Genomic DNA, 25899 nt, shown 5'->3' with positions numbered 1-25899 from the left:
GGCTGAAGCAGGTACTCACGGAGCAAATGATAGCAATGAATTACCAAATATGAATGCCCACAAACCCAAGAGGCCCCTGGAACTTCTCCGTGTTGGTGTGGTGGCTCTCCTCCCGGAGAAGACTGAGCAAAGGCAAGACCTTTGTGCCAACTAGGGAAAGGCATCCCTTCCAGGGGACAACCAGCAAAACGCCATCACAGGTACTTGAGGGAAATGATAATTATCACAGCAAAGAAGAAAATGTGTGCACGCGACGCCTGGGAGGGTGGAGGTGGGGCACAGCGTGACTGTGAATGTGATGAGCCTCTTTTGACACAAAAAAGGTAGAGAACCCGATTTTACAGACCCACCGCAGATAAACGGAGGAGGAACAGAAGGGAAAGGAAGGGACAGCCTGGAAGAAGTGTGTGGACGGATACATATGTGAGAAAAAATGTCTTATGATTTGATTTGTTTTCAGGACTTCCCTGATGGTCCAGTGATTTAAGAGTCCGCGCTTCCACCGCATGGGGCACAGGTTCGATCCCCAGTGGGGGAACTAAGATCCCGCATGCCGCATGGCAGGGCCAAAACCAATAAAGAAACAAGCCCATGATTTGTTTTCAACAGCTTCCAATGGGTAATTCTGACGAGCAGGAGATGTCTAGAGGGAATTTAGGATGCTTTCTGTGAAGGGCTACAGAACCCTCCCAGGAACTTCTCTTTAAGGAGTAAAGATAAAAATTATTCTCTAAGGCTTTTAGAGTTTTGGGGGATGGAGAAAGGAGAATGAAAAGCATGCTTCCAAGGACAGAGGAAGGTCTTAAGGTGACCTAGCCATGTTCATGTTATAAATTCTTTCAAACTTTTCACACATTTCATCAAACTGTCCACCAGAAAGGCAGTATTAACATATACTGGCACCAGCAGTATATGAAAATAGTGTTCTCCACCATCTTCCGTAACCCCGCATATGATCACTTGGTTTGGGGAGCATATTGTTTACTTGTTTGTTGTAAATTTAACAGTTAAAAATTTGCATGCTACCACCATTTTAATTTGCATTTGTTTAATGACCTCTAAATTACATTGTTTTTAACACTTGCTCTTTTTCTTCTCAAACATAATCTATTCTTCTCGTTGGCCCGTATTTCTACAGGCGTGTTTATCTTTTTTCTTATTGATTTGTATGGATTCTTCGTGTAGTAAGAATATTAACCTTTTATGAGTCACAATTAGTAAAAGTAATTTTTCTTTATCTGCTGTTTGGTTTTTTGGATGGTTTTGGAATTTCACTTTCGAAAAATCATTTCTTTCACTTTCTGCCTTTGCTATTGTTTCAGAGTTCCTTCAGACTACCCACACCTTCAGTGAGTTGCTAAAAGGACTCAGCACATAGCTGTATTCACGGCTAAAGGTTTATTACAGCAAAATGATACATGACCCAATCAGTCAGTGAAAAAGATGGGCAGAGTCTGGAAAAATCCATGCACAGGCTTCTTATGTTCTCTCCCTCCCATGAGGGGCCACACCAAGCTTCTTTTGTTGCTTCTTTCTCCGGCAACAAAAAAATTCAGTAACACGTGCAATGTTTCTGCTCAGGGAAGTCTATTACGGACCCAGAATCCAAAGGCTTTATTGAGGGCTTTTCACATAGGCACTCTCTGCTCAGCATGCACCAAAATTCTGGACTCCCAGAAGAACAGCAGGTGCTCACCATAAATCCATAAATCACACTGATTGTACAAATCATCTAGGCACCCTTACTAATTAGGAAGCAGTTCGAGTGCCAAGTTCCCAGATGCCAAACAAGGGCCACACTTGTAAGAAGGTCTTTCTAAAGATAGCAGCCTGAGGCCTGCTATGTTAACTCTTTTCTGTATAGGTATCATGTTTTTCCAACCCCACATTATATACTCATGTATAGTTGGTTTTCCCTTTTAAAAAGCTTTTATTTTCCAATTTAAAGTATGTGAGGTTTATTTTTTTCTATTTATATATTAAGTATTTGCTTCTTAGATAAGAGACTAATATTTTTTCTTGCCTTCTATTTTCCTAAACATTTCAGGTTTTCTACAAAAGGTACGTATTGTTTTCACAATTGGAAAAATACAAAGATACCAGTTCTGGCGACATTAAAATTTTACTTACTCCTTTTAAAACAAACATTTGTGTCTGGAAAAGAATAATCATACTCTTACATTTTTCTTCATGTCAAAGTATTCTGTCAATAATTTTATTATTTTCAATGAAAACTTTTATAAGTGTGAGTTAATGCATTAACACTTGCATTACACACGGGTGAAGAATATTAGTCTAAAAGAAATAAACATGTATAATACGTTTCACCTGTGCTTGACTACTGTGGATGGTGGATACATGCTTAGAATTGAAAAGAAGATCATTAACAGTAGTTTGGCTCTCAGAGGCAAAAACAAGTTACTTCTAATACCTGCTTTATCAATGAGAACATTACATAAGTGATAGTTAAGTGATCTACTGCATTCAAGGCAGGTCTCACCTTATCAGTAATTGAGCTAATCAATCCCAGAGATGCCTTTACTTTTCTACGACTGACAGTCTTCAACATGGAACAGCTGACAACAGAACCTATATAAGGAAAACTGAGGTAACCTGAAAGGCTTCAGGAAATATTAAGATAAAGCTTATGCTCTAAGTATACATACAGTAGGCCCTCTGTATCTGTGGGTTCCCCAACTGCAGACTCAACCAGCAGTGTACCGAAAATATTTGGGAGAAAAAAATGCCAAGAAATTCCAAAAAGCACGATTTGAATATGCTGCACCTCCCACAACTATTTACATAGCAGTTGCACCATATTGTCAACTATTTACATATCATTTATATTGTATCAGATATTGTAAGTAATATGGATTTGATTTTAGGTATACACAGGTTGTGTAGTTATATGCAAATACTAAACCATTTTATATAGTAAGGGACTTGAGCACCCTCAGTTTTTGGTATCCAAAGGGGGTTCCTGGAACCAATCCCCTGCAGATACCGAGGGATGACTGTACAAACATTTCTAGGGCTCCCTTCAGCAGCACATATACTAAAATCAGAACAAAAATTTCTATACATAGAAACTATTAAATACATTCTTCTGTCCTAAGAAGTGCTTTCATCATCAAAAATACATTTTTGGGGGGACTTCCCTGGTGGTTCAGGGTTAAGACTCTGTGTTTCCAACGCAGGGGGGTGCAGGTTCAATCCCTGGTCAGAGAACTAAGATTCTATAGGCCGTGCGGCATGGAAAAAAAAAAAAATATATATATATATATAAACTTTTTAATATCTATATGTATTCAAAAACATGCGGTTTTTGAAGCAGAGATCAGAGTTATTATTACTTACATCAAGAAATGCACCATTTTTCCCACACCTAATATGCCACAGGCGTCATAATGAGAGCTGGTGGACTAGGTGTGCACATATAAGGATTGAACCACAGGATAGGTCCCCAAAATTATAAATCTATTAGTTTGTATGGGATAGCTGCCCAGCAGCTACCTTCTCCCAAGAAAAGCAGAGAAAGCTTATCTCCCTAATGTAAGCAAATTCTCCTTCGGAAGAAAAGGGGATGATCCCTGGGTTCTAACCCTTTGGAATATAAATAAATGTCTCCAGGGGGAAAGATAAACTTCCCTGGGTTTACAATCTCAATCTTGGGAATGTCTCCAAGGCTCTGAGTTTTATACCCCTTTGAAATATAAACATAAACTTCCTGAGAGTTCTCTAACAATCATTTCAGTCATCCTTTAACTTCCAAGGCTTGCCCTTTAACCCAGGCTCTAGTTTCCTTGGCTTAGAAAGCCCTGACCATGCAGAAACATGAAAATATTTACTCCTTGGTAATAAGCAGTAAAACTAACCAAAGTATTTACTTTTGCAGCACTCATTAATACCTGACAGCTACCTAAAATATTGGCTTTCAAACCCTTTCTGGAGAGCCCTAGGAATTCCTTAGCAGTGCCCCAGAAGTGTCTTTTCAGGGAGGTAGTTAAAGTAGGGGACAGAGGGAGCAGCTACAAGACCCCAATTCCTGCTTCAAACACAAAGCCATCTGCTCTCATAAAGGCTCTACAAAAAAAAAAAAAAAATTTGTTTAATCTACTGAAAAAAGACACACCAAAAAATCTTAGGTAACCCAAATAAAGATCCTCAGTCTTATAGAAATAGACAAGGCCCCATTTTCACTTACACTTAAATTTCCTTAGTGGTACTCTTATACAAGTAAAACTTATATAAAACATGCACCACCACAAAGTTAACCAATTAATCTGGGGGCTCCCCATATAACTCATGGGTCCTGAGAAAGTTCCTTGACGTTTTGCCTGTTGATGTCCTCTGTGTACAATGCCACTTGAAGACAGCATCTAGCCACTAACAGTGTCTTCAATAAAAGCACTATCCTACGGAGGATCCTGTTTTCTAATGCTGGTCCTCCCTAAAGAGTGCTGCAATTCTCTTTTTGTGGGAACAATACCTGTGTTACTCACAAAAGTGCTCTTATCTCTCCACAGGACTCAGACTTAGTTCATGGGGCAGCCACCAAACTCTCATATACATCATCCCAATTCACTTTTCTATTTCCAAGTAATGTAACATAAAACTTCCTTCATCTCTCTTCCCCTGAACTCACCACCATATAAATAACCAACACAAGTATGTATCTGGGAACCTCAGACCCACCAGTTCAGGCAGCCAGATTGCAATTCCCAGGTTAATACTCCGGAAGATTCTGGCTACATTCACAAAAGTTCAATACTAAGGTTGTATCTACTAATCTCTAAATATCTAAAATAATACGCTACGCAGTACCACTATCAGAATTTTACATGCTTATTTATCTATTGCATTTTTCAAAGGACGGACTGAGTGTCAATTCATATTTCTTTACCTAGGAAAAAAGACAACTGCCTGGGATTCAAGAAGCCTGAGTTCTGGTCCCACATCCATTTGCTATGTGAATTCAAGCAAGTCACTTCACTTTCCTTGGACAATTTCTCATCTGTGAAAAGGCAAGTTGCCTATTCTCAGAAGTGATCCAAGTGGAGTCTGGAGTTTTCATATAATTAAGAATGTACTCTCCCTCAATCCTCATATATACCTGAAAACATGATGACAGGCACACTGTCATGTGCAATCTACCTGTCAGAATCTACCTCCCCCGTTTCTAATGCAAGTTCATATGTGTAGAAGATAGCAGTGTATCACTATAGGAAAGAGCATTCCAGAAGTGTAAGGCAAGTAAAATGACAACTTACAGTACTTCACTCAATTCTGCAAAACATTTGCCAGTTATTTAAAAATTAACAAAGGTAATTTTGATCCCTGCCACCCTCATTTTTCTGCTCCCTCCCCCCAAAATGTAGATTAGTTGATGATATTAAAGGGGGTATTATAGGTGAGAATCACTGACCAATATGATGTGACCCACTCATTCATTCAATAAATATCTGACAGCTCAATTACCAGGCATTAAGCTAAGCACCAAAGACAATGTCCAGAAAGGTGCTTAGCTTTGGCCAGGACAAAAGTATATAATAAAGTGAATAATCTGGGATCCCCGGGCCTTAACTGCATCATAAAGCCTTGATGGCATTATCCTGCCTTGATTGATTCTACAACTTGTATCTAAAGGAAAAGCTTGATGAACTGAATTCCCTCAGAACAAACCACCACAGGAAAGTGTGTGTGTATCTCCATTCATCAAGGACAGAAGCTGAGAAAACATCCCATTCTTCGGCTTTGCCACGTCACAGAACGTGTCAAATGGACAGTGAGGAGTGGCACCTGCAAGAAGGTTCACAGGCTGAAAAGCACAGGTCCAGGCTACCCATTAGGCTATGATTAAATGAGTCCGAAAATTCTTTAAGATTCTGTTTCCTACAAGATGATTTCAAGACTCACAGTGGACTATCATTCCCAGATTCGGAGGGTGTAAAGAAAGTTCTAGAAAACTGCAGTAAATCTAAATTTCATCTTCCAAATAAAATTCTGAGACAGGTATTCGGTACAAAGATGGGTTTATACATTAGGGGTCATTCTTGAATGACCACACTTTTCTTTTTAACCAAAAGTCTGTGAAACGATCATTATTTTAACAGCTTTAGCCAAATGTTGCTAATTTTGAAAATCAGGCTCTCTGCTTCCTAACCAACTCGCTTACCCGCTTGCATTTAACAAGAACAAGGAAGGGAGTAAAGTCCGGCCTCTGCGAGCACAGCCTCGCCCCCGAGTTATTTAAAGTGCAGCCGCATAGCACAGGGAGATCAGCTCGGTGCTTTGTGATCGCCTGGAGGGGTGGGATAGGGAGGGGGGAGGGGGGGAGACGCAAGAGGGAAGAGATATGGGAACATATGTATATGTATAGCTGATTCACTTTGTTATAAAACAGAGACTAACACACCATTGTAAAGCAATTATACTCCAATAAAGATGTAAAACATAATAATAATAATAAATAAAGTGCAGTCTGAAACCCTTCCTGAAATGTGGCTGGGGGTGCATTTTTCAAGGTATTTAAACTTGGGGGACGAGGGGGGAGGAGTAAGGGAGAGAGGCGAGTCCGCCCAGGAGGACCACGCAGGGGCCGGACCCAGGCCTGGACGCCGGGCAGGGTGACCACGGGGCGACCGCGGAGCCAGGGCAAGGGGAGACGCGAAAGGCCAAAGGGCGGGCGCCGGGGGCAGCGGATACTTCTGGAAAGCGCGGCGCTCTCCTCAGGATGCCGCTGGAGTGGGGAGGCTGGGGCTGGGGTCCCTTTCGCCGCCCGGACCGAGTCTCGGAGGATACCTGACTGCGGGCGGCCGGTCCACAGCCCCCTCCCGCCGCTCCGGCGGGAGAGAAGACCGCTTCTCCGCAGAGCCGCGACCCTCGCCAGCGTCGCCAACATCGCGAACCCCTCTGAAATCCTTCTTCCCTGCGTGAGTGGAGAACGAAGTGCGCGCGCGACCCGCAGCCACTGGGGGCGCCCACGGACACCTCGGTCCCCGCCCCCCGCCAGGTGGGAGGGGCCCGGCCCTGCTGAGCTCTCCGGGCCCCCCTCCATCCGTTCGGCAGGCGTCTAGTACGTCAGTCAGTGGCAACCAAAGCCCGCCAGACTGCAAAGGCCATTGCTGGGGCCCGGGATCAGCCCTTTCCTTTATCCTTTTTCTTCCTCTTTCCTTCACTTAAATCAGCTGAATCTGTACCCATTCGATAACCTACTTATCCCGCCGCCCCAGAGGAACCTTTGTGAGGCCGGAACCAATGTGGTCTATGGTGCTGGCGGGCGGAGGACTGTTTTGGTGAAGGACCACGAGGTGTCTGTGAACGGTTGGTCTCGACAGTTCCGGCGGGAGAACGCGCCATTGAAGTCCTCGTTTTCGTCTTCTGAGATGCACCGACAGAATTTCCGACCCCCGACTCCTCCTTGCCCCAGCCCGGGTGTAGGAGGTTGGGGAAGCGGGAGCAGCTTCCGGGGTACCCCGGGCGGAGGCGGAGCGCGGCCGCCATCCCCGCGGGACGGGTACGGGAGTCCACACCACACGCCGCCGTACGGGCCCAGGTCTAGGCCCTATGGGAGCAGCCACTCTCCGCGACACGGCGGCAGCTTCCCTGGGGGCCGGTTCGGGTCTCCGTCCCCTGGCGGCTACCCTGGCAACTACTCCAAGTCCCCCGCGGGGTCCCAGCAGCAATTCGGCTACTCCCCAGGGCAGCAGCAGACCCACCCCCAGGTAATAATAGCCAGCGTTTGCCGAGCTCTTACTGTATGGCAGGCATGGTACTGATAATCCCTTTGCGTGGATTATTTTGAATCCTCTATGAAGTGAGATACTATCGTTAGCCCCATGTCGCAGATGAATAAACTGAGGCTCAGAGAAGTTAAGTATAACTTTCTTTAGAATGCTGTAAAAAGTTGCAGAGCTGTACTTTGTTTCTATAGTCCTCCTACTTTTAGCCAGTACACTGCCGCTCAAACACAGATATCCCTAATTCCCTCTCCTTCGTCAGGGGCCTAGCCAGTTCGTTGCAGTAAATTATTCTGAGTCCCCGGTCTTCAAGGAGGAAAAAAAGCGAATGAATCCCCAGCATAGGGCTCAGCTCTAGGGTTACAGGCTAGTGCCATCTTCCTACTGATGGCACCTTTTCCCTTTTTTTCTCTTCTTTTTTTTTTTTCCTCCTTTTGGCCTTCGTTTTTCAACTACATTGGCTTCTGCTCTAAGGCTTCTTTCTGGTATGTCTAGGATTCTGTGGTTTACATCTTAAATATGCTTGGTAGTTTTCCAACTTTTGCTAAACCAAACCCATCCCTTTGAGTGTGGAGCTAATGAGATGGGAGGGTTCTAGAAATTTTGAATCTGTAGGGTTAAAAAAAAAAAAAAGTTTAATTTGCTTCCAGAAGCAATAGGGAAATACTGAGGGGAGACTACAGTACAAGTAATTTCTTACTTCATCACCAGTTTATAGTTTGGGAAAGTTATTACATTAGAAACCCAAAAGGATTTGAAGTGACAGTGGGCATAAAACTATCAATAAATTAGTATATCAAATAGGTTTAAATACTTTTTTAAAACACTAGATTAAAGGAAGCATGGACTTTGCAAGTGAACATGTTTGGGTTCAAGACACAACTTTTAACTAGCAGTGTGATCCCCTCTAACCTCTAAAGAAAAAGTACCAGTTACCTCTACTAAATGTCTTTTTAACTGATGATTTTTTTTCTAAAGGGTTCTCCAAGGACATCTACACCATTTGGATCAGGGCGTGGTAGAGAAAAGAGAATGTCTAATGAGTTGGAAAGTTATTTCAAGCCTTCAATGCTTGAAGACCCTTGGGCTGGCCTAGAACCAGTATCTGTAGTGGATATAAGCCAACAATACAGCAATACTCAAACATTCACAGGCAAAAAAGGAAGATACTTTTGTTAACATTTCTGAAATTCAACTGGAAGCTTCATTTGTCAGGAACATCTTGGACAAAACTTTTGTTTGTAATTAAGTTGAACCCTAACGTGGTGACTTTGAATAATTAGTTGTGTCTTCCTTCATCATATCAAGTATTTTTGGTGTTAGAGAAGACATATGGTAGGATAATTTGCAATATTTAGCTCTCTGGAAGTGCCTACCAATTTTAGAAGATTGACAGTTTCCAAATACTTAACATTCTTGGTTATATAATGGACATTTGTCTTTTAATGTTTTTCCAATGTTTCAAAATAAAACGTTTTGTCTTTCTAGCTATATTGTGCTTTGTCATATGCCAAAGAATTATTAAAATAATGCTTTGTAATCACATAGTTAGAATTCGTAAGTATATATTTTGCATACTACTTTTGAAAATGAAATAGACTGTCCTTTGTCCTGTAGACAGTTCTTTATTTGTTCATAGGGAAAGGGGGTAAAGGAAAAGAATAAAGGAGATTTCTATTCATATTATAACCATTGTTCTGCATGCATATTTTATGTAATGCTTTTGTAAAAATGCATTGAAACTTGATTGAAAGTTACAGAAACCCGCTTAAGCTTAAATTAAAAAAAATATTCATACCCTTTATACTTATTTAACTGCAGAGGACAAGGATAGACCTACTTCTTGCATAGCTATATTAAAGAATTCTGCATCTGAATTTCTCTACTCCACATCTCTCAGTATTGTGGAGTCATTTTCTCTTGAGGCCCAGGAAGATGGCTACCAGCAGTCTTAAGTCACTTCCATTGTGAAGAGAACATTTCCCAGCTCTGTCAATCTCAGTGAAGACAGATTGGCCATGCTTAGGTCAAATTTTAGAGTCTTAATCCAATAACTATGATCAAGGCAGTGTGGCATGATTAGCTTGGACATGGATTCACCCCTACAATGAGGCAGGGTCCCATGGTCTTCAGCCCCACCAGGCCTCCCTGGACTAAAGAAAGGCTTTCCAAAGGAAGGAATACTACGTACCTATACCTACAGTAATGGGGAGAAAAATGAAAATGTTGGGGATTTTCATTTTCCCCAACTATTTAAACAAAATCAAGTCTTATAACATTCAGGCTTTTTAGATATTTTAGGGTCACAGTGTATGATGAAAGTATAGCTAAAATTTTATTTAAACATTCCCAGAAAGAAAGCTTTAAAAGTGAAAAGGTTACACCACCTATTTGAGCCATAACCACTTCTATTTGTATGTTAGGTCTTTTCACAGAGGCAAAACAAAATGAGAAGGGAAGGATTTTAGATTAATAAAAGCTCCATGACACCCAGGACTACTACTACCAGTTACTAGCTTGGTGAATTATTTAACTTCTCTGTGCCTCAATTTTCTTATATGTAAAATGAAAAACTTAACAGTACCCATGTCATAGAGGTGTTGTGTTTGAGGATTAAATGGGTTTACATGTGTGAAAACTCTTAGGCCAGAGCCTGGCACATAGTAAGCCCTCTAAATGGTAGCTGTTACTTTCTCACTTACCCCTATATCCTCAGCTCTTAGAATGATGCCTGGAAAATAGTAGGTGCTTAATAAATATTTGGTGAGTGGATGCAGACATTCTGATTATAACTACTATATTGCTCTGCCTTTATCTCCTATATATAAAGAGAATAGTAATTTTTCCCCCAGTGTTCTAAAGGGAATGTCCTTATTTTCTAACGTCTTTCTAGATGATTTGAGGTCATGATGTATGATGAAAATTAGAGCAATACTTTTGCATACCTTTTATTGAACTTAATAGGTAAGAAATATTATCTCTAGGAAGTGACATTTAGAAATAATCATTAAGCCATTGCTTGGAGATCACTGGATTATTGGCAAAAATAAAGGAAGTCAGGAAAGGTTTTATGCTAATGTATTCGTATCATATTTGGAAAACATTCAAATTATAATTGTTCTAATGGCTTATGTGCATTTTATTTTACTACTTTATAAGTGTAATGTTAACTAAATGTAAAATTTCTCTTCTGCCAAGTTACCAACATCTTCCAGAGGTCTGACCTTTCTGATTTTAAGAGAAACATTTTTGTCCTCAGGAAAGATACATTGCTTTACTGCTCTGGTTGGTAGTGTATATAGTTATCAAAGGTCTTTCGACATTGATATTGGTTTGTTTATATTACTAGCCTATTTTTGTTTAGCTGAGTGAAAGGAATTGATCATTCTTTTAAATGAAAAATGATTTTTTAAATTGTTCCAGAATACACGTTTTTACCTCCGCAGAGATGCTAAATAACTGTGTTAGGGAAATTTATAGTTAAGTATGCATCTTAAATATTCATATAATTAAAGAACGGAAGTATAATCTATAGCTGGGTTTTCAAACATGGGTGTTTGTACTTCTGGGAGTATTTAACTGTAAAGGCAAAGATAGCTTTAAGGGGATTTTGATCCAGATCCTCAAATCCCAGATGCACTCTTTAGTTAAAATGATGTGCTTAAAGAACATTTCCATGATCAGTGGATTATGCCAGTTCTCTTTTTTTCCCTTCTGCCTTTTCATAATTACCCTTCTCCCCCTTGACAGAAGAAACCTATGGCAGGTTGTGTTTTTCAAAAATGATGCCAACAATATTTCAGGTCCCTCAGACTCGTCCAAAACCTTGCCTCTACCTCATCAAGATAGAGAGTTATGTCCCTGCCCTTTGAACTCAAGCAGACCTTTCTGACTGCCCAAGGAAGTACGGTGGAAGTTAATGTGTTTTCATCACAGGTGAAGTGTGGTCTTAGAAATGAGTTATGTTGGCCCATGTGGAGATATTCAGAACTCACATGTGTTGTCAATTAGGGAGATAGAGTGATGACAGTTTTTGTTTATAGGCCTTGCCTTTTTTGTCTCCTGACTATTCAAAAAATCATTTTTCCTGTGGGTGAATCATGTGAAAGCAAAGAGAGCATGAACATAATGTGAAGGGAAAGGCACTTTATTTTTAGGAAACAATGAAAAAGTTGCTTGCCTCATTTATCTTAGAATATTTAAGATTGGTATACAGGCATGATGGGTTTTGGTGAATCTGCTGTCAAGCCAACTGTCTTTTCCCCATTTTCAATAATGATAAAGAACCTGATGAATATGTCTCAAACCTGTCTTAATAGCATAATTTGCATGATTTCAAGGAGGAAGAAGTTAAAATTTCCATGTTTCTTTCTGACATATTAACTTTACATCTTAAAAGATCATATTTCAGAGGTAAGTTCATGATTTTTATATTTTCTAGAGTATTTTTCAGATTCTTAGGAGAAACATTTTTATTATCCTTTGCCAGTTCATTATTAGATTCTATAAATCCATATTAATTTTTTACCTGGCCCAAGTCTCCTGCTTATTGTCTCTGAGCCATTTCTCTGTTCTATTTTTCATTCCTACTATGTGTTTAGTTTAAATTAACAGATATATATTGTGGATTTTACTGTAAATAAAACACATGATAGTCGTAAGTATACATTGTATAAACCCAGAACTTAGTAATGACCCAACATCTTTTCTTTTTTGCTCTTAATTTCCACAGTCTAATTTTTCATCTAACCTAAGAAACTATTATTTATAATTATATATAATCCATTATATACCACTTAGTAAAAACACTGCCAACTAAACTATAATATGCTGTCAATTATAAGATGCATCCCAATTTCAGAGATGTTAAAATGTACATCTTAGTTTGATAAAATACTATAAACAATACTTTTAAAAGCAGAACATGTATTTACGTATAGGTTTGGGTGTAAATGTCCACAAAACATAGTCGAGGACAGTGCATTTAACTTTGGAAAACCAGCTTTACTTAGGATTAATTCTTCCTTCTCAGGTATTTATATTCTGTAATTTTCCAAGGATATAAGAAAGAAAATGGCCTGAACAACAAGGTCTTCAGTGAGGGTGATTTTTCAATTCTTTGTTTTCAACAAAATTGAAGAAAACTTAATCAGATTGTTAGTTAAAGATCATTAAAAATAATTTGATGATCAGTTTATTATTTTTGGCATATAACTTAAAAGGTGTACAAGAATTAAGTGACATCACTATAACAAAAGTCTATCCCTTCTTATTTGTATGCGTAAATGAGTTTTCTCAGCATTTATATCTATAGTTTAAAAATAGTAATAAAATTAATGTCTCATTCTAGCAATTAGCAGTTTTATGGTGTTTTTATTGTTTGAATAGTAATGATAATCCAGATAACAGATAACTTGAACACTTTGAAGTTTATAGCCATTGGAAATGTTTTTTTTATTTCCAAAAATATTTTTTAATTTCAATAAATATATTTTTCATACATTTTTGAGAAACAGATGTATGACAAGCTATCAGTAAAGGACTTTCAAGCATTACACTATTACAATGAGATAAAAATTACTTGGGAAAGTAAAATGGAAATATGAGTTGGGGATAAAATAGTGTACAATTTCCTACTGTGTTAAGGAGTGTTTTTAGATAGCAAATTACTGTGATAATTAGATTCAGTTGGATACTTTAATAATGTAATGGATTTAGCTTAAAACATCAATGTTACCGAAATGACTTCCTTTGCAATTTTTGAAACTTACGATAAAAGTGTATTTATGTTGACTTGAAAAGTATAAAAGGGTACATCACTTTTCAAAATTACTTTAGGGAATATATGACTAAAATTTTTAAAGCTCTCAAATCATCAGGAGGGAGAAAGAGGAATATAGTAAACCATAAATCCAAGAGAAGTCAGGAAAAGAAGTAAATGACAGCAGTAAGTCCAAATATTCCAGTAATAACAATGAATCTTAAAAAAGTAAAATCTTTTAAAAGGCAGATTTTCAGATTGGATTAGATAGATGGAATTAATCTATTTGTTGGTTTAGAAAAGATAACATCTAAAATAAAAAGCTATAAAAAGATTGAAATTCACAATCACAGTGGGGATTTTAGCACATCTCTACTGGACATGGATATAACAAGCAGATGTAGAATTTGTAGGGATATAAAGAACTGGTATATAAAATAGAAATTATATATTTATATACAATATGTACACATTTTTTCAAGTACACAAGTATATAATAATTTTTTTTTTTTTTGCGGTATGTGGGCCTCTCACTGTTGTGGCCTCTTCCGTTGCGGGGCACAAGCTCCGGATGCGCAGGCTCAGCGGCCATGGCTCATGGGCCTAGCCACTCCGCGGCATGTGGGATCTTCCCGGACCGGGGCACGAACCCGTGTCCCCTGCATTAGCAGGCGGACTCTCAACCACTGCACCACCAGGGAAGCCCATATAATAAATTTTTTATAAGTTTTCTAAATCACAAAGACTCTGCAGATTTCAAAGATTTGATTGATAGGCAGATCATGTTTTCTGACCAAAATGTTCAATAAATTTAAAAACAAAAAGTACCCTCAAAAAAATCAATGAAACAAGGCAAAGCTATAGAGATTGTCAACAAAAAAGCCTATTCTGTGGATTAACTAAAGTCGATAAAGATTGATGAAAAGGGAGTTCCCTGGTGGCCTAGTGGTTAGAATTCCAGGCTTTCCCTGCTGTGGCCTGGGCTCAATCCCTGGTCGGGGAACTGAGATCCCTCAAGTTGCACTGTGGAGCCAAAAAAAAAAGAAAGAAAAAAAAACAGATTGATGAAAAAAAGCACAAAAGGAAAAATATAAACAATGTTAACCTTTGGTGTAACATCAGGAACTATGCTTAAAAAAAGAACTACAGTAAGAAAACAAAGTGATGGAATCACCTAGAAGGATAATGCAAGGGTAATCATCACTTGCATCATCCTTCTGTTTTCTTTGCATTGCCCTAAATCCTGCTTCATCTTTAAAGAAGGGATAAAAGAAGTCTAGAGACACAATCTCTGTAAATGTTTTTTAAGCTTTTATTTGAGCACAATTAAGAATTTGGCATTTTTAATTTTTAACCCATAATGGCAAAGAAAAGAAAATTATTAGGTATTTCATGATTATTAAACTAATCAGCACTCTGGTCTCTTATAAGCAAACTCTCAGAGTATAAATTTTCAGATGACAATATCCTAGAAAGATTTTTCTCAAATTCAAGAATCAATGAGTGAACAATATATTTCTAAGGACGAAAGAATTATGATATTCTTATTTACTCAGTTATCCAAAAGGAAAGACTTCATCACAGAACTTTGTGACAAGAACATCTTTTATGTTTGTTAATCAGAATTGTAAGTAGACAAATACTAAAGGCAGGTGTGTATTCAGAATTGATTAAAAGGAAATAGATGATGTAAAAGTGAAAAATCAGTTGGATTTACTGTTCTGATTGGTGTTTATAAATCTGAAAGTGAAAGTGTTTTGCAATTATGAAGCAAAAAGAAATGACCATCCTTTCCTTAACAAAAATATGACATCAAAGTTCTTAAATGTATTGCATTTTGAAGATGCAAGTGTAAAAAGAACAAGAAGTAATAATAAACTAAAGCCCATTAGAGATATATTTAAACTCTGGAGTCAAGGTTCATAAGATGAATGTATTCTAAGTTTGTGACAGTAGATGAATACCTATTTATGTTCGAGATGCTACCCATCTTATGTATTAAATACTTTCAAAACCACGAAAATACTGAATAAAAATTTGGGTTTCCTATGTTTACATTCTTATTAAGATGTCTAACAAACTTCTTTCTATCTCTTTATTCTCTACATTTTGCTAAATAACTTTAAATGTTTTTAAAAATTAAAAGGGCCCATTGGACCCAGATGACAAATGATGACTAATTTTTTCTGGTATACTGATGATTAAATGAAGAAGTCATATTAGTACCAATAAAGGCTTTGAAAGTCACGCAAACACAGGATGACCAACTTTACACCATAGTATTTGAAAGCATAGATGGAATGTGTTATATTTTAGAAAAATATTGATACATTATCAGTATTGACTCAAAAAGAAATAGAAAGTCAGAATAAACCAATAACCATGAGAGAGACTGAGTTGATAATCATGAGTTCTCCCCACAGATGATCCAGACTTACTAAGCCTTCATGGAATACTTAATTCCTGTATTATAAAAACTTTTAGTTAAAAAGTATCCAAGACATCTTACACCTGTGGTATTAACTGATCTCAAACCAGGCCAAGTACAGTATAAATGGAAATTATAGATCATTTCACTTATGTACATAGTTGCTGAAAATCCTAAACAAGATATGACAATTCAGCAGTTGCTCACAAACAAACCAAGAAAGAACTGATAGGGTTTATCTCAGGATTGCAGTGATGGCTCAGCATCTAGAAATTTATTTCTGTAATACATCTTATTGGCTAAAGGAAAAGATATATACTAATAACTCGGTAGATGAAGAAAAAGCATTGCTTAAAATTAAATACACAGAAGTCTTCCAGAAGTGGGAAAGGAAGATATCTGAAGTGTGAAAGTTACAAAGGAAGAGATGAAACTGATCTTATGTACAGATAATATTACTGTCTGTACAACTCCAAGGGAGGCAAAATTTTTTGAAAATTCTGGATCCAAGAAAAATATACAATTACAGCATTCCTACACATCAGTCAAAAAAAATGCAATAAAATGCCTCAGCCTCCAAATAGCAATCTGCAATAAATCTTGGTGGGAAGGGGGTTGGGGGAGACAACAGAGAAAATTACAAAGCATTTTTGAAGAACTTCTTAAAAAGCACAACTAAATAGGGAGATATTATTCATGGATGGAAAGATTCAATATTGTACATATGTCCATTCTCCCTAAATTAATCTATAAATTCAATCGAATCTCAAAATAAGTTTTGTGGACCTTGCAAAATGATTCCAATATTTATATGGAAAAGTGTCAAGATTAGTCATAAAAATGTTGAAGAAGAAAAATGTAAGCAGGCTTGCTCTACCAGATAAAGAAACTTGTAAATCTAATGACTGATTGGTGTAAGAGTAAACAGACTAAAGAAACAAAAATAGAGAACTCAGAAACAAATTCACATATATATAAAAACTTGATATTTGGTTAATATAGCACTACAAATGAGTGGGGAAAGGACAGATAATAAGTGGTAATAGGTCAGTTTTTTGTGATTATGAAAAAACTTATAAACCCCAATTAATGCAGTTGAGACTTGTCTAAAATTGTACAGAATAGGATGTAATAAGAAAGCTTTCTAAGACTGTCAGAAGTACTTTAGGGAATGCAAATATGTTTAGAGGTTTTTTTTAAAGGTCAGAGAATATTTACATAGCAGTTACCATAAAATCTAGGTTAAATGCACTTAAGTGTGTGTTTACTCAGAAGGACAAAGACTATTCCTATAACATTCTTAGATTTATATTTAATGTTGTCCTCCAAGTATTGTAACCTGTCAACATGAGATTATAGAAAAGGAAACTTTAAAAAATATTTGTGCATAAAACTTACGTTTACTTAGAGTTGTTATAGTAGGTTGAATTTGTTCATGAACTTTGTATAATAACCTGCTGACCATGACCTCGTTTTTACACTTAACTGTATTAAAAGAATTATACACCATACACAAGTGGGATTTCAGGTGTGCAAGGCTGGGTCAACATTCAAAATTCAACTGCTGTAATCCATCACATCAACAGACTAAAGAAGAAAAATCATATGATCTTATCAATACATGCAGAAAAAGCACTTGACCAAATCCAGCACCCATTCATGATTAAAACTCTCAGCAAACTTGGAATAGAAGGGACCTTTCTTAACTTGATAAAAAACATATACAAAAAACCTACAGCTAATATCATACTAAATAGTGAGAAACTAAATGCTTTTCCACCAAGATCAGGAACAGGGCATGGATGTCCCCTCTTACCACTGCTTTTCAACATAATACTGCAATATGATGCAATATCATGCTAATGCAGTAAGACCAAAAAAAGGAAGTAAAAGATATAGAATGAGAAGGAAGAAATAAAACATTATTTACAGATGACGTGATTGTCTGTGTAGAAAATCACAAAAAAAGAAAGAAAGAAAAAAAAAAACCCTGGAAGCAGGATTAAGCAGTTATAGTTACAGCAAGGTTTCAGTATACAAAGTTAATATACAAAAGGCAATCATTTTCTTATAAACCAGCAATGAACAATTTGAATTTGAAACTTAAAACCCAGTACCACTTACATTAGCAAAAGAAAAACAAACCAACCTTAGGTATAAATCTTAACAAAATATGTGTAAGATCTATATAAGGACAACTACAAGACTGGTGAAAGAAATGGTTTTTTAAGAAAATGGAGATATCCCATGTACATGGATAGGAAGACTCAATACTGTCAAGATATTCTTCCCTACTTTATAGATTCAACACAATTTCAGTCAAAACTGCAGGAAGTTATTTTATGGATATTGACAAATTTATTCTAAAGTTTAATTGTAAAGGCAGAAGACCCAAAATAGGCAACACAACATTGAGAAGAACATAGTTGCATGACTGACACTACCAGATGTCAACTTACTATAAAGCTACAGTAACCAGGACCACGTGGTATTAGTGAAAGAACAGACAACTAGGTCAATGGAACAGAATACAGAGACCATAAATAGACCCACAAAAATGTAGTCAACTGATCTTTGACAAAGGATCAAGGCAATTCAATGAAGAAAGGATAGTCTTTTCAACAAATGGTGCTGGAACAACTGGAAATCCACATGCAAAAAATGTGAATCTGGACATAGACCTTACACCTTTCACAAAATAAACTTGAATCAGAGACCTAAATGTAAAACACAAACCTATAAAGAAGATACATAGAAAATTTAGGTAACCTTCAGTTTAGTGATGACTTTTTTAGATACATCACTAAAAGCATGATCCATAAAAGAAAAAATAAGTTGGACTTCATTAAAACTGAAAATTTCTGTCATGCAGAAGATGCTGTTAGGAAAATGAAAAGATAAGCCACAGGTGGTGAGAAAATATTTGCAAAACAATGAGATACCATTGTTACAATAGTTAAGTCCAAAGGCAAAAATCCAAAACACTGACAACACCCAATGATGGCAGGATATGGAGCAACATGAACTTTCATTGCTGGTGGGAATGCAAGATGGTGTAGCCAATTTGGAAGACAGTTTGGCAATTTCTTAGAAAACTAAACATACTCTTTCTTACCAAACAACCTAGCAATCTCATTCCTTGTTATTTACCCAGATGAGTCGAAAATGTTTGTCCACACAAAAACCAGCACACAAATGTTGATAACAGCTTTATTCATAATTGCAAAACTTGGAAGCAGCCAACAAGTCAAGTCCTTCAGTAGGTAAATGGATAAACAAACTGGTAGATCCATACAATGGAATGTTATTCAGCAATAAAAAAAAAGTTATCAAGTCATAAACAGTCACGGAAGGCCCTTAAAAGCTTAACACTAAGTGCAAGAAGCCAAACTGAAAAGGCTACATACTATATAATTCCAACATTTGACAGTCGGAAAACACAAAACTACGAAGACAGTAAAAAGATCAGATTGCCAGGAGTTGCGAGGGGTAGATAAGTGGAGGGAGGGATGAACAGGTAGAACACAGGATTTTTAGGGCAGTGAAACTATTCTCTGATGGTACTGTAATGGTGGATACATGTCATTATACATTTGCCCAAACCCATAGAATGTACAACACACACAGAGTCTACTCTGTGATTTTAGTTAATCTTGTGTCAATAATGGTTCATCAATTGTACCAAATGTACAACTAATGCAAGGTGTCTATAACAGAGGAAACTGGAAGTGGGAGGAGAATGAGAGGGTATGGGGGAGCTCTCTGTATTTCCTGCTCATTTTTCTGTAAACACGAACTGCTCAGAAAAATAAAGTCTACTGATTTTTAAAAATTTGTTTTGCTCCAGCTTCTCTGTGGAAAACAGAATAGAAGATTGACAGAGTAGATTCCCAAAGACCATTCAGTAAACTACTGAAATAGTCAGGGTCAGAGATGGTTGTGCATTACATTAACGTAATGACAGTAGAGCTGGAAATGGACGGTTCCAGGCATAAGAAGGTTGAAGGTATTAATCCTGTCGTTTGTCTCTGTGTGAGAGGAAGTATAATTCCTTCTTTGTTTTTCTCTCAGTCCTTATGTATCATCTGTGTTAAATATTTGTATATGCCAATGCCACAGATTGAACTGTCACTATAATCGAAAAAAAAATAGAAAAAAAAATTGTTTTTTGAATGCCCTGACTCCCTTGCACTCACAGAGTTCTGAATATAAATTCAGGCTTTCCAATTAGAGGCACTTGCTTAAGATTTGGAGAACAAAAGTGAGTCGGAGGCTGTCTTCACTTGGCTTCTGGCTGTTACCAGTGGTTAGGAAGGTTGCAGTTTTCCTGAGATTCCAGAGATTCCAGTGTTCGTTTGCCAGCTTCCTAGGTGTCTCCAGCTTCTTGATCTAATTCTCTAGTTCCTCCGATGCAGCTTCATTTGTCTTCCTGTTGTCTGGATCCTGTTGCTGGTGGTGGGGTCTTCCAGTTTCAGCCCGGCCTTAGATGCAGTAGCCTCTCTAGTGGACTACTTTCTGTATTTTCAGAGAGCATTCCTCTCTCTATATATGAATACCCAAATCTTGATGGGTCACTAACTTTCTGATAGTTAAGAAATAAAAATAAAGAATAATTAAATAAATAATAAAGTAATGAAAGAAATGACATCAAACCCAATGCTTATGAGGCTAGATGATAATAGGAGTTCAAAGGAGACTGCCAGAGTTTTTTCTTTAGGTGAGCACATTATCTGGGATAAATGTATTTGGTTGGGTTTTATGACTCTAGCACTCAAATTTCATTTCCTTTTTTTTTTTTTACTTTATAATTAGGGTAAGCTTTCATCATAAGAAAATATCAGCATGCCTTTCTTTGGTTTTGTTTTGATTTTATCAAATGACTCTTAAACATATCTGTAATTTGATGATGCAAAAGCAACACTGGAATAAATACTGCATATTACCTTTCCCTTTGGTCTTTAAAATTGTTATTAATCCTTTGAAAGTCAGAATCCCTAATGTTATTGAAGCATCTTCAACATTCAGCTACCAGAGAGGACTGAAGGGGCAAGAGGAAACACTTGTCTTGCCATCTTTTTCCTAGCTCTCATTACATGTGAAAGAAGCTGAGAAATTAGTCACTTTTTACATTTGTACTAACTTAATGCCCAATACAGAAGTGCAGTGTTGCCAGATTTTCCCATTTTTTAAACAACTGGCAGAAATCTGGACTTTTTTACACAGAGGTAAAGTTAGTAGTTCCCTCTGAACCACAGAGACTGAAAGTAGAAGGACGCATAGTTTCCTAATAGAAAGCAGAATATTATTGACAAAGGGGGAATGAATGCTAAGTAAGAAAAGACATTCCACCTCCCAGCAGCCCAAGTTCCATATATAGGCTTCCTTCTATACACATTTTTTTGTATTTTTTTGGTTTTGTTTTGTTTTTACTTTATATATATATATATATATATATATATATTTTTTTTTTTTTTTTTTTTTTTGCGGTACGCGGGCCTCTCACTGTTGTGGCCTCTCCCGTTGCGGAGCACAGGCTCCGGACACGCAGGCTCAGCGGCCATGGCTCACGGGCCCAGCCGCTCCGCGGCATGTGGGATCTTCGCGGACCGGGGCACGAACCCGTGTCCCCTGCATCGGCAGGCGGACTCTCAGCCACTGCGCCACCAGGGAAGCCCCTACTTTATATTTTGAATGTTAGATTTACAGATAAGTTTTGAAGATAGTACAGAGAGTTCCCATATAGCCTTCACACAACTTTGCCTGGTATTAACATCTTGGATAACCATAGTACATTTGTTAAAACTGAGAATACTAAACTAAAACTAAAATGCAGACTTTATTTAGATTTCATCAGTCTTTCCAACAATGATCTCTTTTCTGTTCCAGAATCCAACCCAGGATTCCACATTGCATTTAGCATAGATACACTTCTTAAAAACAGTCACACCTCATAAAATGTAACTATCTAATGTATATGTATAACAAAACATCTCCTTATAAAGAAAACTCAGTCTCATTATTCATTCATATTGGAGTTCAGAACTCTGGATGATTTGTATTTCTCTTTTCCATTCTAGATATAGCACAACTCATGGCAAACTATGGCTAAATTATACACTCAATCAGTTCCACCATATTAATATGCAGTGGTAGAAAGAAAACAGGGTAATTGCAGTTGAAAGGAGGAGGAGAAGGACGGGAGGGAGAGGGAGGGAAGAGAGAAAAATGAAGGAAGGAAGAGAAGAAAAAAGGAAGGAGGGAAGGAAGAGAGAAAAGAAAGAAGGCAAAGAAAAGAAAAAAGAAACTTCCATTAGTATGGGAGACAAATGAAAACATACAGTGGTCACCATATACATGTAACATATCCTAATTGAGAAGAATAGCAAAGGCTCCCTGTCTTGGCAGTGAAGTGAGGTTTTTGATCAGCTGTGGTTCTCCTCTTTGAATCCCCTCTGTCCTTGTTACATGCCCATATCTTAGATGCTCACTGAGGAGTCTTTTTCCTTCAAGTGACTGCCTCTCTTTAGCAGCCTACTTCTTGTTCTTATGAAGTGTTCTGCCTTTCTAGAACTGATTGACTTAACTTTGTTCCATTTTATTCTCTTACTTGATATACTCTTATAATTCTGCTTCCAGTGAAGGGTTTCCCTTCTAAGTGCATTCCTTTATCTTGCATATAAAGGGATATATTTATTACATATCTGTACTTGTTCATTAAATATTGAGCTTTTTCTAGGTGCTAGGAGTAGAGAAGAACAGAACAACAAAACTCTGGCCCCCTTAGAACTTATATGGAAGAAAATTGTTAATGCCATAGAGAAAGTTGAGCTGGAAGGAACTTCTTTGTTTGGCAAGAAGAGATTTTTCTAGGAATATGGATAGTTTGTCCATAGTGACAGGAAAGAAGTTAATGATATGAAGACAGTGAAAGGTGGGGGTGATACAGTAGGGACTTTGGCATTTCTCTCATTTATTTCTATATCTGTGAAAATAGGGAACAAAGTCACCAACTGAACGTGAGAATGGGGGAGTATTATGGGCTGAATTGTGTCCCCTCAAAATTTACATATTTAAATCCTAACCCTCGGTACCTCAGAATGTAACTATATTTGGAGATAAGGTCGTTTAAAAGGTTATTAAGTTAAAATGAGGCCCTTGATGTGGGCCCTAATCCAATGACTGATTTCCTTATAAGAAGAGGAAATTTGGATACACAGACATGAGACATGCACTCACACGGAGGAAAGACTATGTGAGGACACAGCAAGAATGCTGCCTTGGCAGCTCTAGCAAACTAATACAGGAAGGAAATACTGGAGATTTGAGTAGAGAAGAAAAAAGTATTAAATGATCATGTGGGAAAACGAGAGAATGAAAAGTATGAGGTAATTATGCTTTATCAAAGATGCCATTGATTGTAAGACACACTATTTTTTAGGTAACACTAAAAAGGGGAAAACTCTACCAATTAAAGTATGACATACCATAGTGGCATATATAAGACACATCCTCATTTCAGAGATATTAAGTGTGAACATCTATGCTTTAGAACTGATGAACCATGGTAGTATAACTGTTGGGTAGCCTTAAGGGCCCACGTGAGATTAGTGATCATGAAGTAAAGTGAAACTAGTGGGCATGGTTGAGTGTTTTTCCAGCAATGTTCAGCTGCACGGATGCAGACAGAGTGGATTTAAACATTGGGGATGTTGGGTCTGAACAGTTTTGGAATTTTCACACGAATACAGGAAAGCAAGAGCGTGACAAGGCAGTTGCAGATGTGTATAAGGGAGTGAGAAAGGTGGTTGGAGTCCGAGTATTAGAGTGGGCTGCAAACTTGGGTGGGGGGAGGGCGTTCCAGCGTAGGGTAAGTAGTGTGCTTGAATTGAGATTTGCAGGGGTCATGGAACTTGTGGCCATAAAGTCGAGGGTATGACAGGGACATGAGTAGCTGAGATGAGGTGGAGGATAAGACCATTGGAGGAGCGGCAGAGAAACAGAGAAGCCAAGATTTTAAGGATCATCCACACAGATGCTGAAATCAAGATAGAAACAGGACACAGTGATAGTGACCCAGGAATTAAAATCTTCAAAGAATGGCGGGGAGGGTGAAAGGGGAAGGACAAGTCAGAGGTCAGTAAATAACTGCAGCAGGGAGGCATGAGTGAAGCAGTCTGATGACACAAGGGGCAAATCTCTATAGTTTTAAGGCATCAACAAGAAGAGTCTGAAAGTGAAAATGAGCATCAAAAAGGACACTTAACTAGATTCCAGGCCCAGTGGTCCAAGGAAGAAAAACAGCCATCACTTGAGAAGGCCGCAGGGCAGTCAGTCCCCTCAGGGAAGAGCTAGATTTCAGTCAAAGCAAGAAGGCCGAGGGAACACCACTATTCCCTAACACACTGAGGATGGAATTCTAAGGTCAAAGTTGTTTCCCTTAGACTTTGCAGAAACTTATAGCATCCAGTGTTAATGGTGAGGGGGTGTGGTGCCAGTATGGTTCTCTGTCTTTTGCAGACAATCTGTTTTTATTTTCTCAGTATACAATAAATAAATGTAAAGTTCCAATAAAATTTTAAATTCTGAGATATTATTTTGACGTATATCAAGTGTGACTCTCATCATATACCTTGCTTTGCATTCCATGGACCTCTTCAATACAAGATTCATGTCTTTTTCAACTCTGGAAAGTTTTCTTCTAGTATTTCTTTGTTTATCTATCTCCATTCTACCTGTTCTCTCTTTTTGCAACTCCTATCAGATGAATATTGGGATATCTAGATCTAGCCTCCATTTCTCAATTTTCCCTTTAAACTTTTAATTTTTTAGTAGTGAATTTTAGGGGGGATCATTCCCAGCATCACTCAGCTTGATATTCAGGCTCACTAATTTGATCTTCAGCTGTGGATATTCTATTTTACAGCCCATCCACTTTTTTGTTTGTTTACAATCATGTTTTTAACATCCAAGAACACTGATCCTTACTTTGTCAGCCTTTTTTTTTTAGATGAATGCCTAATAATAATTACAAGTGACTCTCCAACATTCCTTCGACCCTGGTCTAAGTCAGTCATGGTAATCCCATTCCTCTTTTTGGTGACTGATTTGGCAACCTTTTTAGAGGAGACAGTCTATAGCAACTCTTATATAACTTCTGAAGTTATTCATTCAAGAAATAGGTGTATGTCTTTGAAATATTTAAAGCTGAGTAGAAAAGTCTGTATACACATTACAAATCAACAGAAAGCCTCAAAATACAAATTTCTAAAAAAGAGAAAAAGAAAACCAGTTTTAGCAAAAGATTAAAAACAAAGCCAGCAAGGTAGCATTAAAAAAAAAGGGGGGGTGAGGTGGGCAAGCAGAGAGAGTGTGAAATAAACTCACAGAAAGACCAATTGTAGTAATATTAAAACTGGACCTAGTAGAATTTAAAGTTTTAAAAGCTTGAATAAATGGAACAGAGATTAAGTAGTTATGAACCTGTATGTGGTGAATATAGCACTGAATATATAAAGCAAAAAGAATTAGACATATAAGGAAAAATACGTAATAGCAGTATAAGAGTTTATTTTACATTTCTCACTCCTTGAGAAATAAGTAAAGATATAGAGAATCTTACCAGTGTTTAATAATATTGATTTAATGCTTATGTGACAAATTGTATCAAATGACATACTTATCCTAAAGAAATATTTACAAATTTTATTTGCTTGGCAGGCTAAAAAGAAATCCTTAATAAATTCCCCAAAGCAGACTACATACACTGACTATATGTAACAGAAAATCTGTTATTAACAAAAAAATAAAAAATAAAATATATCCAACGACCTGGAAATTGAAACACACTATTCTAAATAATCCTTGGATCAAACAAGCAATCAAATTTGCAGCCACTAAATATTCTGAAAACACAACATTCTTAACCTACTAGATGGAAGCAAAGAAATAATCAGAGAATTCATAGCATTAAA

General features: G+C 37.5%; 2 protein-coding genes across 3 annotated transcripts in view; one reads left to right on the top strand and one right to left on the bottom strand.

The window, feature by feature from the left end:
• The window catches only part of SUGCT (succinyl-CoA:glutarate-CoA transferase), a 684774-nt gene extending 677717 nt beyond the window's left edge, over positions 1 to 7057 (bottom strand). Inside the window, exon 1 of one of the 2 annotated variants that reach the window (XM_060156214.1) lies at positions 6802 to 7057. In XM_060156214.1, the coding sequence (XP_060012197.1) occupies positions 6802 to 7057 (256 nt within the window). The remainder of the gene's footprint in view (positions 1 to 6801) is intronic. The other variant, XM_060156215.1, reaches the window with a different exon arrangement.
• A 229-nt stretch (positions 7058 to 7286) lies between these two features.
• On the top strand, positions 7287 to 10806 carry MPLKIP (M-phase specific PLK1 interacting protein). Its single transcript, XM_060156213.1, has 2 exons — positions 7287 to 7724; positions 8718 to 10806. The coding sequence occupies exons 1-2, from the start codon at positions 7386 to 7388 to the stop codon at positions 8916 to 8918; spliced, it is 540 nt and encodes a 179-aa protein (XP_060012196.1). The 5' UTR covers positions 7287 to 7385; the 3' UTR covers positions 8919 to 10806.
• The last annotated feature ends 15093 nt before the right edge of the window (positions 10807 to 25899 follow it).

This window comes from Lagenorhynchus albirostris, chromosome 8 (assembly GCF_949774975.1).
Source record: "Lagenorhynchus albirostris chromosome 8, mLagAlb1.1, whole genome shotgun sequence".
Taxonomy (NCBI): Eukaryota; Metazoa; Chordata; class Mammalia; order Artiodactyla; family Delphinidae; genus Lagenorhynchus; species Lagenorhynchus albirostris.
Note: the sequence above shows the minus strand (reverse complement) of the source record. Positions and strands in the feature narration are given on the sequence as shown.

Excerpts from the sequence above, each read along its gene's own strand:
- MPLKIP (XM_060156213.1), top strand. The coding sequence starts at position 7,386 with ATGCACCGACAGAATTTCCGACCCCCGACTCCTCCTTGCCCCAGCCCG. Across the intron at positions 7,725-8,717 it reads AGCAGCAGACCCACCCCCAG|GGTTCTCCAAGGACATCTAC; the intron begins GTAATAATAGCC and ends TTTTTTCTAAAG.